Raw genomic sequence first — 16,598 nt, forward strand, 5'->3', positions numbered from 1 at the left:
TAACAAAGAACATTTCAATCGAATACAAAAAGACAGATTTGTCATTGATTCTTTACTGGATCTCAGCCCAAAGTATGTGTCACAATCTAGGTTTGTGTTCGTGCTATGACAATACATTTTATAATGGTGTCTAAAAATGTCGACATGTTTTTATTTTTTACTCATGCTTAAGATGGTAGCTATTGCATACTAATTTGAGTACTGCCATCCATATTCATGCCACTCATCTGTTCCCACGCTCAAGAGTATTGTTTGTCTTTGTGTATTGAAGAAATGGATAGGCAAAAAATCATTTTGGCACAGATTGAACATGTGGAATTAATGTGTTTTAGTTGGTTGTTGTCAATATGCTGTTGTCATTTGCTGTTGTCATTTGCTGTTGTCATATGCTGTTGTCATATCTGTTCATTTGAATTTTTTTGGGTGAATTTAACAATAGTGACAATGTTTATGCTGTTGAAAATGTAGAACGCATAGTTAACATTCATTTTTAATATCATTAGATAATTTTTTATACCATTTTCTAGTTCTGGCTCTTGGAGACATTGTATGGGTATATCTAAACATTTTCAAGTCTTTACATCAGGGGTGCTCAAACTTTTTTGCTCAAGGATCTACTCTTGTAGGAGGCAAATTTGCATGATGTACCCTTTTTTTCTGGGCAACTGACAAAGTTCAGCAGTTATGTATGCTGATGATATACCTGATGCCAGCTGGACCCAGATCATTATGGCCAATCAAAGGCCTGTTCCTACTCTGTACATTCTGGCCAGCAAATGGCTTCCAATTTCAAGTGACTTGCTTGTGACTTTTAGTACAGTAATCCCTCGATTATTATAGCGGTTAACATACACCAGACACGGCCGCGATAAATGAAAAACCGCAAACTTGGGTCACCTCTATTAAATAAAAAAAAACATTAAAACAAAAAGATTAAAAAAAACAATAATGTATATATATTTATATGTGATATACAGCCTTGGAATAGTTACACTAGCTACTAGCTATCTAATATTTGCGAATGGATTGTGGTCTGGCGATTGGCATCAGCAGTTGCGAACGATGGAAGACATTTAAAAAAATAATAATAATAATAAAAAATGAAAATGAAATGAAATAAAATAAAAAAATAAAAATATATATAAATATATATATAATAATAATAAATATATGTATATATATATATATACATACACATATATATACACATATATATACATATATATATATATATATATATATATATATATATATATATATATATATATATATATATATATATATATATATATATATATATATATATATATATATATATATATATATATATATATATATATATATATATATATATATATATATATATATATATATATATATATATATATATATATATATATATATATATATATATATATATATACATATATATTATTATTATTATATACATATATATTATATATTTTTTTAATTTTATTTCATTTCATTTTCATTTTTTATTATTATTATTATTTTTTTAAATGTCTTCCATCGTTCGCAACTGCTGATGCCAATCGCCAGACCACAATCCATTCGCAAATATTAGATAGCTAGTAGCTGGTGTAACTATTCCAAGGCTGTGTATATATATATATATATATATATATATATATATATATATATATATATATATATGTCTCATTTACGGGTATAATTTCAGTTTTTGTCAATACATTGGATGCTTCTTCCGATAAGGCGCTAACATGACACTCGGCTAGCGTATGTTATGCTAGCCAATAGCGTACCAATGTTGCACTAGCTGCTGCCATATTTTAGGCTAGGAATGAGCGTGTTTTTTTAAACGAGCCTGAGCAAAACTAAGTTTCATAATGCTTCATTGTGGTAACGGGTATACTCTGATATAAATAGTTTGGCGTTCAGCATGCTAGGCTACATTGTCAGTGAAAGTTGTGTATTCCAGGAAATTGATTCCAGCTTTGGTTAATGCTGAAACAACAGTGATGGCCAACACTTGAGTTCAGTCATCCACAATCCATTGTAACTCGCAACATGGATCACTCCTATGCCTTTGATTCTCCTCGCTGTTATAATGGCATCGACAATTCATTCCAAATCATCACGTAATTCCAGCGACGCTGCCTTCCCGAACTACTATGTCGGCCATCCGTTAGCAATCTGTTAGCAATTTGTTAGCAAAGCTATTAAATCGTGATCGATCCATGGCTTCAGTCCATTTATCAAGCGTTCACACCCGCATTCAGTTGTCATTCACGTCAGGCATTTCCTTGTATAGCTCTAATATTTTGTTTCTTTGAGTACTGAGAGTGTTTTTACTCGTTTGTTTCTCTGATGGTTCTTAATAAGGCAGTGTAACTGAAATTTTGTACCTTACCTAAATTCATTCATTCTTCTTCCGTACCACGCATCCTCGTTAGGTTTGCGGGGGTTGCCGGAGCCTGTCCCAGCTGACTTCGGTCGAAACGTAGACTATATCCTAGACCGGTCGCCAGCCAGCTGTAGAGCACACAGAGAGGCAAAAGACCATTCACACTCAATCATACGAGCACCAGCGGGAATTGAGACCGTACAGCAGGTGTTAGGAACCTTTTTGACAGAGAGATCCACACACAATTCATTTTTACTAATGTTATTCCTTAAGAAACATACTAAAAATTAATTTAAAAATGTGCATATTTTTAGTCATTTCACCGCTTTTAAAGTACAAAAAGTCTTCGTGTCATCACCACGGTGGTGACGTGGCACTCCTATTGGTGCATTCAGGACTAAGTTTCCTCACCAGCGGTTTGCCTATTTTGGTTCACAGGTTAGCGGAGAGCAACATGCACCCATCAAAAGTGCCACATATGGCTCCCAAGCCATAGGTTTCCTATACTCTACACCAGGGGTCTCAAACTCAATTTACGTGGGGGGCTCTAGAGGCAGAGTCTGAGTGAGACTGGGCCGCATCAGGATTTCAGCAAGAAAAGCGCTGATAAAACATTTCAACGTTATCAAATATCTTTATTTTTTAACAAAAAAGTATGAATTAAATAAATTAACTTAAAGATGAATAAAAAAATAAAACAATCGGAAATAAAAAAATAATAATAATAATAACCAAGGTTGTCAGACTTGGGTTGGTTTGCTGGCCGCATTAACGTCAACTCGATTTCATATGGGCCGGACCATTTCAGATGTAATATTTCTATATTGTTTTAGAAATTGTATTCAAATAACTAAATAAAAAAGCCCTAAATATAACATTTTTTTACAGATCTAAAAAAGTGTTTATTTGAGCTTTTTTTCTTAGTGAGGGAAAATCTCTTTTAATCATTATGTTCCATATTAAAATGGAAAACAGCAAATATTTGTATATATTTTACAAAATGATTGTTGAACTAAAAACACAATGAAAAACATGGATGAAAAAATGCAATTATTGATTTAAAAGGGGGAAAATCAGGAAATATAATATACATCTATAATCTTCATTTTAATTTGATCCTAAAACAGGCGCTTGTAGTGCAACAACAACAACAACAACACCATCAGACTCTAGTCATCAGCTTTAGTACCTGACCTATTATCTGTTTTCTTTTTACTGTGCTTACTAAGTCTCTATCTTCTGTGTATTGTTTGCCTTTTTTCTCTCACAGAAAAAAAACAACAATTACAAATCAGTTTTATATTTTAATTGGTCTTACTGAGGCATCAAAGAATTTGCTATGCTTGAGACATCAAACACACATACACACACACACACACACACACATAAATATGTGTACCATTTTCCTCAACCTCTTTAGGGTCACAGTGGATGTTGGAGCCAATCCCAGCTGTCTCCAGGCCAGAGGCGGGTGACACTCTGAATCTGTGGCCAGCCGATCGCAGCGCACATGGAAACGGACAATGATGCACGCTGACACCCATAACTATGGGCTATTTAGATTGTCCATTCAGCCTACCAAGCATGTTTTTGGAATGTGGGAGGAAATCGGAGTAGCCGCAGGAAACCCGCGCGGGCCCAGGAAGAACATGTAAACTCCACACAGGTGGTGTGTCCTGGATTTGGACCCGGCGCCCCAGAGCTGTGAGGCCGGCGCACTACCCACTAGCCCCACCGGGCCACCTCCATTGACGATTCGGTGGATCAAAAGCAATCTCGTTCCTCTTTAAGTGTGTTCTCATTTTGTCTGGGACATTGTTTGCGCCAAAATATAAACATGCCTCACGAAATAATGAAACATTCCAAGTCGTACATCTATTCAATTATTCACATATTGATGTTGGGAATTTCTTTCACACAGTGACTTTTATATGCACACAAAGAGAATAATTGGTTAGTGGGAAAAGGGTAATGTTTCATTTGAGAATATTACCATGTTTAAATCGCTAAACAATCACGATGCCTCACCAATTCCCGTTACAACGAGAACAGAAGTCCCTGCATTGAATATTAGATTAATTTGGGACACTTTTAAAACTGCATATTATTGTGTCTATCTTGATTTTTTTCCTGCTGAAATTCTGCCACAATTAGCAGGTCAAACTTCATAACCAACAAACATTGTTTATGAATTTTGGGGTGGTTTAGGCATCATCTGGGTGACTTATTTTAAACTTTCTTTCTGAGCAAAGATAGACTGACCTATTAAAACGGACTGCTTTGAGATTCATCTCACAGAAAAGTGCTCAAAACACCTTTCCTTCCAAGCCCCAACTCAACCTCTTCACCAACTGAAGTTGATATCCCGATGACAGTTTAGGGTCAGAGAAAAAAAATAGGGTTCCTCATCTTCCTTTCAATTGTGTTTGAGGCTGTCATCCCATGAATGACTAGGTTTATATTTAAATGTTGGCTTTGTAGTCACTTTGCATTGTTTCCACAGAGGTGGTTTTTGGCATGCTAGACAAAACCAGACATTTAGAGGTCAAGACGGGTGCAAGACAATAAAATCCTGTTTTTTTAAAACCAATATGTACATTACATGTGACTGAGAGTTTCATTGTTTTTATTGCAATATTATTGTAACTATACTTGCTTGTCCTGACTGATCTGTGTATCATATGTCATGGAAAGTGCCAAATCAAGAAGTTGCAGACCAATATGGAACTCCTCAAGCCACAACATGGCATTTAGTAGATCAGGCTTGTCTTACAAATACTAGCTTTGCACATATTTGTGGTTGCATATTTTTCTTTTGAAAAGACAACACATTTTGCACACATTAACGTGACTAGTAGTCCAAAATCATATCCCATTGTCTCTGGAACTATTCCAATGCTCTGAGACATTAGTTTCCTCTTATTTTAGGAAAAGGATTATGATAGGGTCATGATGAAGTAGACCATTAGGGCAGTTATTTTTGTCAGTGTTGGTTTCCTGATGCTTCACGTATCTTTAGAGAGATATAATTATTTTGTCCTTCATAAAAACAACCTCTGGCTTTTATCAAAATAGGAAAAAATGATCATGGTTTTGCAACAGTGAAAGGATGATGTCATGGCGTATTAAGAAGCCCCTGTCCACATTCAAGGAATCTGGGGGTGTGTTTTAGAATTTGTCATCCATGAGAACAGTGAGTTTAAAGGTCAAAATGTGTCTCCTTTTGTTGTCGTTAAATATCTCTTATTCTGTTTATATGTATTTTTTCTCTTTCAGGATGGAGTGATGATGGGATGGATCTGAAAATGGGCCAGTGGGCAGGCATGCGTGCCCCACTGTTTGGCCTCATCTTGCTGCTGCTGTTTTTTCTCAAACCACCACGCTGCCGAGGCCACAACACCCAAGTATCCCCTCAGAATCCACCTCATTTTGGATTCACTCAGCCTGTGTACCATGCCACAGTCTATGAAAATTCAGCTGCTCGTACTTATGCCAACAGCAATATTAAAATGGGCATCCACCTGACACAGCACTCGTGGGAGATTCGCTACAGAATCACATCAGGAGATGATGAGGGATTTTTCAAAGCTGAAGACTATGTCCTGGGAGACTTCTGCTTCTTGCGCATAAGAACTAAAGGTGGCAATGCTGCCATCTTAAACAGAGAAATTCAGGATAACTATGTTTTGACCATCAAGGCCTCGATTAAAGGAGATGCCCTACTGGAGACCTGGGCAAAAGTCAGCATTCAAGTTTTGGATATGAATGACCTTCGACCACTGTTTTCACCCACCACTTATTCTGTGACCATTGCAGAAAGTACCCCGCTCAGGACTAGCATAGCACAAGTTACTGCTACAGATGCAGACATTGGGTCCAATGGGGAGTTTTACTATTTTTTTAAAGAAAGAAGGGAGCTATTTGCAGTGCACCCAACCAGTGGTGTTGTCTCACTCAGCGGAAAGCTTGATGTTGAGGAACAAAACCGATACGACTTAGAAATACTAGCGGTGGACCGAGGCATGAAACTTTATGGCAATAATGGGGTCAGTAGCACGGCCAAACTCTTTGTTCATGTTGAGCGTTTAAATGAACATGTACCACTTATAAAGGTGATCACCCACAACCCCGCTTGGCTTGATAAAAAATCGGTATATGCAATAATTACTGTTGATGACTTGGATCAAGGTCCAAATGGAGATGTAGACTCTGTGGTTATTGTTAGTGGAGACCCCTCTGACCAATTTTATGTAGAAAGAAGCAATGAAGTTGAGTTTGCCATAAAATCGTCTGAGAGAATTAACTGGAAGAATTACCCATATGGCTGTAACCTTACATTGCAAGCTAAAGATAGAGGAAACCCACCAAAATTCTCTGCAGTCAAAATTGTTCATGTTGCAGTTAACAAACAACCGACAATGGATGTAAAGTTTGAGCACAAATCTTATCACATTAATTTGAGTGAACTAGCACCTCCAGGTACAATTATACGGGCTGTGAAAATAAAACCAGAGCCAAATGATATAAAATATATCTTGACTCCATCTGCCGATTCTGGGTTTTTTCAAATTAATACCTTAACAGGGGTTATCTCCACCACTCGCTGGTTTACCCAGGTGACACAAACTGTCTTTAACTTGGAAGTTTTGGAAATTTATAGTGAATTACAAGTTATGGTGCAAGTTTTGATTGAGGATGCCAATGACAACACTCCAACATTTACTCAATCCTCCTATACGGTTTTTGTCAACGAGAGTCTTCCGGTTGGGACTACTGTATTAACACTTTCTGCAGTAGATGTGGATAAAGGAGAAAATGGATACATAACTTATAGTATATCCAGTTTAGTGGCATTGCCATTCAAAATTAATCAGTTTTCTGGAGCCATTAGAACCACTAAAGAGTTGGACTTTGAATCATCTTCAGAGAGATTTGTCTTTGTAGTCAGAGCATCAGATTGGGGCTCACCATACAGGCGAGAGAATGAGGTTAATGTTACTATTCAACTGGAGAATGTAAATGACAACCAACCATTGTTTGAGAAATTAGCATGTCAAGGTGTGGTCTCCAGACACTTCCCAATTGATGAAGTCATAACCACCATCTCTGCAATTGATATGGATGAGTTAGATCTGGTAAAATACAAAATCATTTCAGGTAATGAATGGGGTTACTTTGTTCTAAACCCTGATTCCGGGGTCCTTTCACTAAGGCATCCCTTGGCAACAGCTAATCCAAAGAATGGTGCATTTAGTCTCAAAATATTTGCCACAGATGGTGAAAACTTTTCTGATCCCATGTTTGTTAACATTACACTTGTTAATGGAAAATCACCCCTCAAAGATTTAAATTGCAAGGAAACAAGGGTAGCTCAAAAACTGGCGGAAAAATTACTCAAAAAGTCACAAGCAAGCAACAAGCCCAAATTAGAAGAAGGTTTTATTGACCTTTTTTCAGTAAATCGGCAAATGCCCCAGTTTGAGAGCTCTTTTCCTTCCGATATCTATGTGGTAGAAGATCTAAAGGTGGGATCAAGTGTTTTCCAGATAAATGCTTATGATGGGGACTCTGGTTTCAATGGGTATCTTCTTTACTCCATATCAGATGGAAATATTGACAGCTGCTTTACAATAGACATGGAGACAGGTCTTATTCGTGTCTTTCTGCCCATGGACAGAGAAAAAAACGATCGCTATCTCCTGAACATAACTATCTATGACCTTGGTTTGCCTCAAAAAACTTCTTGGCGTTTACTTACTGTCTATGTCATAGACGCTAATGATAATTCACCTCAGTTTTTGCAAGAAGGTGGTTATAGAATTGTGATACCTGAAAACACTCCCATCGGGATGGATGTCATTCAAGTGGAGGCTACTGATAAAGATCATGGGCTTAATGGAGAAATTATGTACTCTTTTTTGACCAACACAAAGCAATTTGGTATTAACTCAACAAATGGCATCATATATGTAGCTGGACAACTTGACAGGGAGTTTGCCTCTTATTTTTATTTAAAGATTGAGGCTCGAGACAAGGCATCAAAGGGGAGTCAGAAGTTTTCTGTTACCTCATTAAAAGTAATATTGGAAGATGTAAATGACTGTCCCCCAATATTTATCCCAAACATGTACAAAGCCAGGGCTCTAGAGGATCTCCCGATTGGAACAGTTGTTGCGTGGTTAGAAACGCAAGACTTGGATCTGGGTTTGGGTGGCCAAGTTCGCTATTCATTAACCAATGACTACAATGGATGGTTCGAGATAGACAAAGCAAGTGGAGCTATTCGTCTCAGCAAAGAGCTGGACTATGAGACACAACAGTTCTACAACCTCAGTGTTCGGGCCAAAGACAAAGGAAAACCAGTCGCTCTTCTCTCTGTCACCTTTGTGGAAATAGAGGTCTTGGATGTAAATGAGAACCTCTATGCACCATACTTTACCCAGTTTGCCCTGTCAGGATCAATTAAAGAAAACACACGTATTGGAACTACCCTTTTACAAGTGAGCGCTAACGATGAAGATGATGGCAGAGATGGAGAAGTCCAATACTCTATTCGTGATGGGAGTGGACTTGGGCGGTTCGCCATTGATGAAGAAACAGGTAGGATTTCTTTGATTTTTGCTGTTTTGCTTTGTCATTCCTGTCTGTTTGAATAAAAACAAGTTTACCATGCTGCCTCCAAAGCCTGGATGGTTCTAGCCCAGTTCTATACCTTAGTGATGGTTTTGATAGTATTCTCTTTAATGAGACTGTTTGTAAATGTGAAATTAATTTACAGATGTTAATAAACCTATTAAACCTTATTTAAAATATAACCAAAAATAATAATTAGTCAATAATAAATGTTATATTCTTTGCAAAACTTTAGATTAAATCTGGATTGATTATTCCAGTTTGGCGGCATATATCTCATCTCATTTTCTGAACCGCTTTATCCTCATTAGGGTTGTGGGGGGTGCTGGAGCCAATCCTAGCTGTCTCCAGGCCAGAGGCGGGGGACACCCTGAATCGGCGGCCAGCCAATTGCAGGGCACAAGGAGATCGACACCTATGCAAATCACACCCATACCTTGGGGCAATTTAGAGTGACCCATGAGCCTACCATGTTTGTTTATGGTCTCTCTGGACGCCGTAAACCAAATGCAATCGAGGGAAACCACCTACAGTGGGGCAAATAAGTATTTTTGGAATGTGGGAGGAAACCGGAGTACCCGTAGGAAACCCACACAGGCCCGGGGAGAACGTGAAGACTCCATACTGGTGGACGTGACCTTGATTTGAACCCAGGACCCCAGAGCTCTGAGGCCGATGCGCTGATCACTCACGTCACCGGGCCGCCGGTGGCATATATCTTGTCCTAAAAATCGGACTCCTGGAAACATGACAAAATTCTTCTCAAATAGTGGGGCGCGCCCCCCTGGGGGGGCGCGGTGCGATACCTGGGGGGGCGCGTGTAACCCTGGGGAACAGGATTTTATTTGGCCGTACTAGTATAAAGTGTAATTGCGCATCCACAACAGTAGCTGGCAGTGGCGCTCTCATTGTTTCTTCTGTCATGTTTGTGAGAGTGCAACATTTCACATGTTGTACCTATAACACTTTTATAAAATGATCTTATTTATAGTCACGGTGGGAAGTGGGGGGGCGCGAATAGTTTTCTTCTTGCTAGGGGGGGCCCAACAGAAAATAATTGAGAAGCACTGATATAGTGACATACATTGGTAGATTCATAGATAGCTACAATAGAAAAATACATATAAATTCTCTCTTGGAGGACACACCTGTGTTACAGTGCCGTATTGTAATTGTTGCAACATACTGAGACACGGTATTTAAGTTGGTCTGCCTACCTTGTGATGAACGAGAGCACAGTGAAGGTTAGGCTCTAATTCAGCCCACTCAATAAATTTAAATACTTGTACAACAGATAAAATCAATAACCAGTATCGACGTGTATTGATATATTTCCTACAGCATGCACTGCCCGTTGTCAATGCTATATATTTTTTTATACTTTTTATATACTACACTAAATGTACTGGCGAAATTAATTTCACCGATGGCAGATTGCAAATCCCAGGATACAATATCTTCAGAAGGGACCGTGTGGGGAACCATATTAGGTCAATATCATAAGTTAATATGCCTGTCTTTGTGAATGCAAAATATGGAATTATTCAATTTGAAAAAATAATTTAGTCTATCGTGAGGAGAACCTGATGCTTTCTAATTGCAGAAACGACAATTTTCTTACCAGAAGATTAAGATGTTGTGGCAGCCTTACTGCTTCTATTGTCAAAATATTTCAATTCTTTCATACTACACCACTATCACTTTTGGTACTCGGACGTTTGGTTGCCCGGACGTTTGGTCGCCGGACGTTTGGTCGCCCGGACATTTGGTCGCCCGGACGTTTGGTCGCCAGACGTTTGGTCGCCCAGACGTTTGGTCCCCGGTCTTTTGATCGCCAGTCAAATGGTGACAGAGAGTAAGTACTGTTGAAAACTGCTTTCAACAAGAGTTTAATATCTAAATATCTAATGTTGATTCATGAGAGAGTGTTGGGTCTGAAGTTACAGATCACCATAGTTACCAACCGTGCACAAATGAAAAACGGGGTGGGACTGTGCTACGTTTTGAGTTCAAACGCGGCTGGGAGAGCAGGGAGACGCGAGTAGATGACTCACGCTCGGCTCCGCGGAACTCTCTTGTCTTCCCAAGTTAAATGTTGCTTTTATTACGTTTGATGTCATGGAAAAGTACAACGGTAGAGATTATAGGCATCATGGAAAAGTACAACGGTAGAGATTATAGGCATCATGGAAAAGTACAACAGTTGAACACTGAGATGTGTTGAGAAGAGATTATTGACATCTGTCAGGAGTGGCTGGATTGCCTTTCCTGGCATGACGTCACGATAATTATCAGCTGTCACTAATTACGTGATTAGATTATTTTTGGTATTTAAGCATTATGATTTTCTGTGGACGCCGTCGGATCGTTCTGGTTTCGTCCTGGTTTCGTTTCCTGTTTTTCCTCTTAGTCATTGCCGTTTTCATTGACGCTACGCCGCATGTTCATTCCGTTTGTCACGAGAGATCAAGCTAAGTTGTTTATGTTATGTTACCACGTTTATTAAATCAACCTACAAGAGCTACAGATCTGCCTCACCTTTCCATTACTTCGGCGACTCTGCATCTGGGTTCAACTTACCCTACGATCGCGTCGCACTACGCGGCTCGATCGTAACAGCACGATCCGACCACCATGGACCCAGCGGAGCGCCACCCACGCTCGCGGCGACGCACTCGGCGACGCCGACCATCTACCTCTAAGACACCCGACTGCTTGGACTGTATAAGAAACCCCTCAGAATCGTTTAGGAGTTTTATAATGAACACACCGTGGTGCGGGGCTCTCAGGCACATCATTGCTGGAGAGGAGTCCCAGCTGGTAGGAGAGTTAGAGCCGCAGCGTACTCATACGCCCCACCACTGCTATGCACGTCGCCCTGGGAAGCCTTTACCGTTTCATCATGATGCCCAGGTGCGTACAACCACCAGAGACCGCCCAAGTTATCTTATGCCTATGCCCAGAGGAATTGATTCACCATGGAGGGAGCCTGAAGATTCTGGTGAGGAGGACATCGTTGAGGAAATTGATTTTTTCGCTGGCGTTTCGGAATCCGATGATGAATTCTTTGACCAATTCGGACCCCGAGACCTTCCACTGGAGGAGGATTATCCCGATTGTTCCCCCGATAATTCCTATTACAAATACCCCGACCAGCAATTACAGAGTGGGCTAACCACCAATTATGGGGCACGACGTGATGGCGGGGGTGCTGTGCAATCCTCCCAGAGGAGGCGCCGAGCACCACGCCGTCGAGCGAAGCGAAAGCAATGCCTGGACACACTAACCACTGTCCAAGTTACGCGCCCGACCACGTCCGTCCAAGCTCCTTTTCCGACCACGTCCCTCCAAGCTCCTTTTCCGACCACCACCACGCTTGTCCAAGTGGCCGAAGTCACTCGGCCGACCACGCCTGTCCAAGTGGCCGAAGTCACTCGGCCGACCACGCCTGTCCAAGTGGCCGAAGTCACTCGGCCGACCACGCCTGTCCAAGTGGCCGAAGTCACTCGGCCGACCACGCCTGTCCAAGTGGCCGAAGTCACTCGGCCGACCACGCCTGTCCAAGTGGCCGAAGTCACTCGGCCGACCACGCCTGTCCAAGTGGCCGAAGTCACTCGGCCGACCACGCCTGTCCAAGTGGCCGAAGTCACTCGGCCGACCACGCCTGTCCAAGTGGCCGAAGTCACTCGGCCGACCACGCCTGTCCAAGTGGCCGAAGTCACTCGGCCGACCACGCCTGTCCAAGTGGCCGAAGTCACTCGGCCGACCACGCCTGTCCAAGTGGCCGAAGTCACTCGGCCGACCACGCCTGTCCAAGTGGCCGAAGTCACTCGGCCGACCACGCCTGTCCAAGTGGCCGAAGTCACTCGGCCGACCACGCCTGTCCAAGTGGCCGAAGTTACTCGGCCGACCACGCCTGTCCAAGTGGCCGAAGTTACTCGGCCCAGCGCGCCGTTTCAAGTGCCCCAAGCTCCTGTGCCAAGGCCACGCAAATTACTCCCGTTGCCTTTGGGGTCGCCGGTCGCACCCGTACCGAAGCCACGGATCAGGTTTCTGGTGACGGACGGCCATTCTATCACCGCTCTCCCAAGCACTGCTCTCCCAAGCACCGCTCCTCCAAGCACCGCTCTCCCAAGCACCGCTCTCCCAAGCACTGCTCTCCCAAGCACCGCTCTCCCAAGCACCGCTCTCCCAAGCACCGCTCTCCCAAGCACCGCTCTCCCAAGCACCGATCTCCCAAGCACCGCTCTCCCAAGCACCGCTCTCCCAAGCACCGCTCTCCCAAGCACCGCTCTCCCAAGCACCGCCCTCCCAAGCACCGCCCTCCCAAGCACCGCCCTCCCAAGCACCGCTCTCCCAAACACCGCTCTCCCAAGCACCGCTCTCCCAAGCACCGCTCTCCCAAGCACCGCTCTCCCATGCACCGCTCTCCCAAGCACCGCTCTCCCAAGCACCGCTCCCCCAAGCACCGCTCTCCCAAGCACCGCTCTCCCAAGCACCGCTCTCCCAAGCACCGCTCTCCCAAGCACCGCTCTCCCAAGCACCGCTCTCCCAAGCACCGCTCTCCCAAGCACCGCTCTCCCAAGCACCGCTCTCCCAAGCACCGCTCTCCCAAGCACCGCTCTCCCAAGCACCGCTCTCCCAAGCACCTGCCCGTCCAGCGCCTGCCCGCCCAGAAGTGGCGACGATGCTCCGGCGCTCGAGGAAGACGGGGCCGGCGACGTCAAGAGTGGTATTTCGCCGGAGTCCCTGGAAGATGGGACTGGCGACGTCCAGAGTGGCAATTCGCCGGAGTCCCTGGATGAAGGGGCTGGCGACGTCGAGAGTGCCAATTTGCCGTTGCCCCTGGAGGATGGGGCCGGTGACGTCAAGAGTGGTAATTCGCTGGTGCCCCTTGAGGAGGAAGCCGGTGACGTCGAGAGTGGCAATGCGCCAGAGTCCCTGGAAGAAGGGGCGGGCGACGTCGAGAGTGCCAATTTGCCGTTGCCCCTAGAGGATGGGGCCGGTGACGTCAAGAGTGGTAATTCGCTGGTGCCCCTGGAGGAGGAAGCCGGTGACGTCGAGAGTGGCAATGCGCCGGAGTCCCTGGCAGTAGGGGCTGGCGACGTCAAGAGTGGTAATTCGCCGGAGTCCCTGGAAGGAGGGGCTGGCGACGTCAAGAGTGGTAATTCGCCGGAGTCCCTGGAAGTAGGGGCTGGCGACGTCAAGAGTTGTAATTCGCCGGAGTCCCTGGAAGAAGGGGCTGGCGACGTCAAGAGTGGAAATTCGCCGGAGTCCCTGGAAGAAGGGGCTGGCGACGTCAAGAGTGGTAATTCGCCGGAGTCCCTGGAAGAAGGGACTGGCGACGTCAAGAGTGGCAATTCGCCTGAGTCCCTGGAAGAAGGGGCTGGCGACGTCAAGAGTGGAAATTCGCCGGAGTCCATGGAAGAAGGGGCTGGCGACGTCAAGAGTGGTAATTCGCCGGAGTCCCTGGAAGAAGGGGCTGGCGACGTCAAGAGTGGTAATTCGCCGGAGTCCCTGGAAGAAGGGACTGGCGACGTCAAGAGTGGCAATTCGCCGGAGTCCCTGGAAGAAGGGGCTGGCGACGTCAAGAGTGGTAATTCGCCGGAGTCCCTGGAAGAAGGGACTGGCGACGTCAAGAGTGGTAATTCGCCGGAGTCCCTGGATGAAGAAGCCGGCGACGTCGAGAGTGGCAATTCGCCGGTGCCCCTGGAGGATGGGGCCGGCGACGTCCAGAGAAGCAATGCTCCGGTTTCCTGGGAGAAGAGGGTTGTCCACCCCCCCAGCAAACAGGGTAAGGTCCCGACCGTACTAAACTTCTAATATCTCCTGAAGGCAGGCAGTTTGGCAAAAACTTAAGGGACCAGCTGGGATGCCTGCCGGACCGACCACTGCCTCGTCTCGTTTCTGGCTGGCACGGAGGCCTGCCAGACCTGCCCTTGCCTCGTCTCGTATCCGGCCTGCGCGGACGCCCGCCGGATCGACCACAGCCTCGTCACGTTCTGGCCGACGCGGATGCCCGCCGGACCGACCACTGCCTCGTCTCGTTTCTGGCCGGCGCGGACGCCCGCCGGATCGACCACTGCCTCGTCTCGTTTCTGGCCGGCACGGACGCCCGCCGGATCGACCACAGCCTCGTCTCGTTTCTGGCCGGCGCGGACGCCCGCCGGATCGACCACATCCTCGTCTCGTTTCTGGCCGGCGCGGACGCCCGCCGGATCGACCACTGCCTCGTCACGTTCTTGGCCGACACGGACGGCCGCCGGACCGACCACTGCCTCGTCTCGTTTCTGGCCGGCGCGGACGCCCGCCGGACCGACCACTGCCTCGTCTCGTTTCTGGCCGGCGCGGACGCCCGCCGGATCGACCACAGCCTCGTCTCGTTTCTGGCCGGCGCGGACGCCCGCCGGATCGACCACAGCCTCATCTCGTTTCTGGCCGGCGCGGACGCCCGCCGGATCGACCTCAGCCTCGTCTCGTTTCTGGCCGGCGCGGACGCCCGCCAGACCTGCCACTGACTCGTCTCGTTTCTGGCCGGCGCGGACGCCCACCGGATCGACCACAGCCTCGTCTTGTTTCTGGCCGACACGGACGCCCGCCAGACTTGCCTCTGCCCCGTCTTGTTTCTGACCGGCACGGACGCCCGCCAGACCTGCCACTGACTCGTCTCGTTTCTGGCCGGCACGGACGCCCGCCGGAGCGACCTCTCCGTCTGTTCTTGGGTTGGTGTGGAAGACCACCGGACAATTCTAGATCTCCCACCCACCCTCCCTGCTTGTTCCCGTTTCTCATGTTGTAATTGACCTTGGGACGTCTAGAATCCGTCCCTTAGAGGGGATGTACTGTCAGGAGTGGCTGGATTGCCTTTCCTGGCATGACGTCACGATAATTGTCAGCTGTCACTAATTACGTGATTAGATTATTTTTGGTATTTAAGCATTATGATTTTCTGTGGACGCCGTCGGATCGTTCTGGTTTCGTCCTGGTTTCGTTTCCTGTTTTTCCTCTTAGTCATTGCCGTTTCCATTGACGCTACGCCGCATGTTCATTCCGTTTGTCACGAGAGATCAAGCTAAGTTGTTTATGTTATGTTACCACGTTTATTAAATCAACCTACAAGAGCTACAGATCTGCCTCACCTTTCCATTACTTCGGCGACTCTGCATCTGGGTTCAACTTACCCTACGATCGCGTCGCACTACGCGGCTCGATCGTAACAACATCATGGAAAAGTATAATATTAAGACAGAGATTATAGACAGGATGTTCTTAGAAAGGCACATATTATTGAGACTCCTGTTTTAAGCAATTTCACAGAGAGGTTAATATCTAAGTACTATTTAATATCTAAGTACTGTTGAAACCAGCTCTCAAAATTATATTCACAAGAGTTTAATATCTAAATAGCTACTGTTGATTAATGACAGAGAGAGGTTAATATCTAAGTACTGTTTTTATATCTAAGTACCGTTGAAATCAGCTCTCAAAATTATATTCACAAGAGTTTAATACCGAAATATCTACTGTTGATTCATGACAAAGAGAGAGGTTAATATCTAAGTACTGTTTTTATATCTAA

General features: G+C 44.8%; 1 protein-coding gene across 8 annotated transcripts in view; it reads left to right on the forward strand.

Moving 5' to 3' along the window:
• Positions 1–16,598, forward strand: part of fat3a (FAT atypical cadherin 3a) — a 129,295-nt gene that overhangs the window by 20,104 nt on the left and 92,593 nt on the right. For all 8 annotated transcript variants that reach the window (XR_013327089.1, XM_077722408.1, XM_077722409.1 and 5 more), the window contains exon 2: positions 5,663–8,986. Coding sequence is in view for 7 of the 8 variants with exons in the window: in XM_077722408.1 (XP_077578534.1) it covers positions 5,680–8,986 (3,307 nt within the window). In the remaining variant the exon portion in view is untranslated. The remainder of the gene's footprint in view (positions 1–5,662; positions 8,987–16,598) is intronic.

This window comes from Stigmatopora nigra, chromosome 8 (genome assembly GCF_051989575.1).
Source record: "Stigmatopora nigra isolate UIUO_SnigA chromosome 8, RoL_Snig_1.1, whole genome shotgun sequence".
In the NCBI taxonomy this organism is placed as follows: domain Eukaryota; kingdom Metazoa; phylum Chordata; class Actinopteri; order Syngnathiformes; family Syngnathidae; genus Stigmatopora; species Stigmatopora nigra.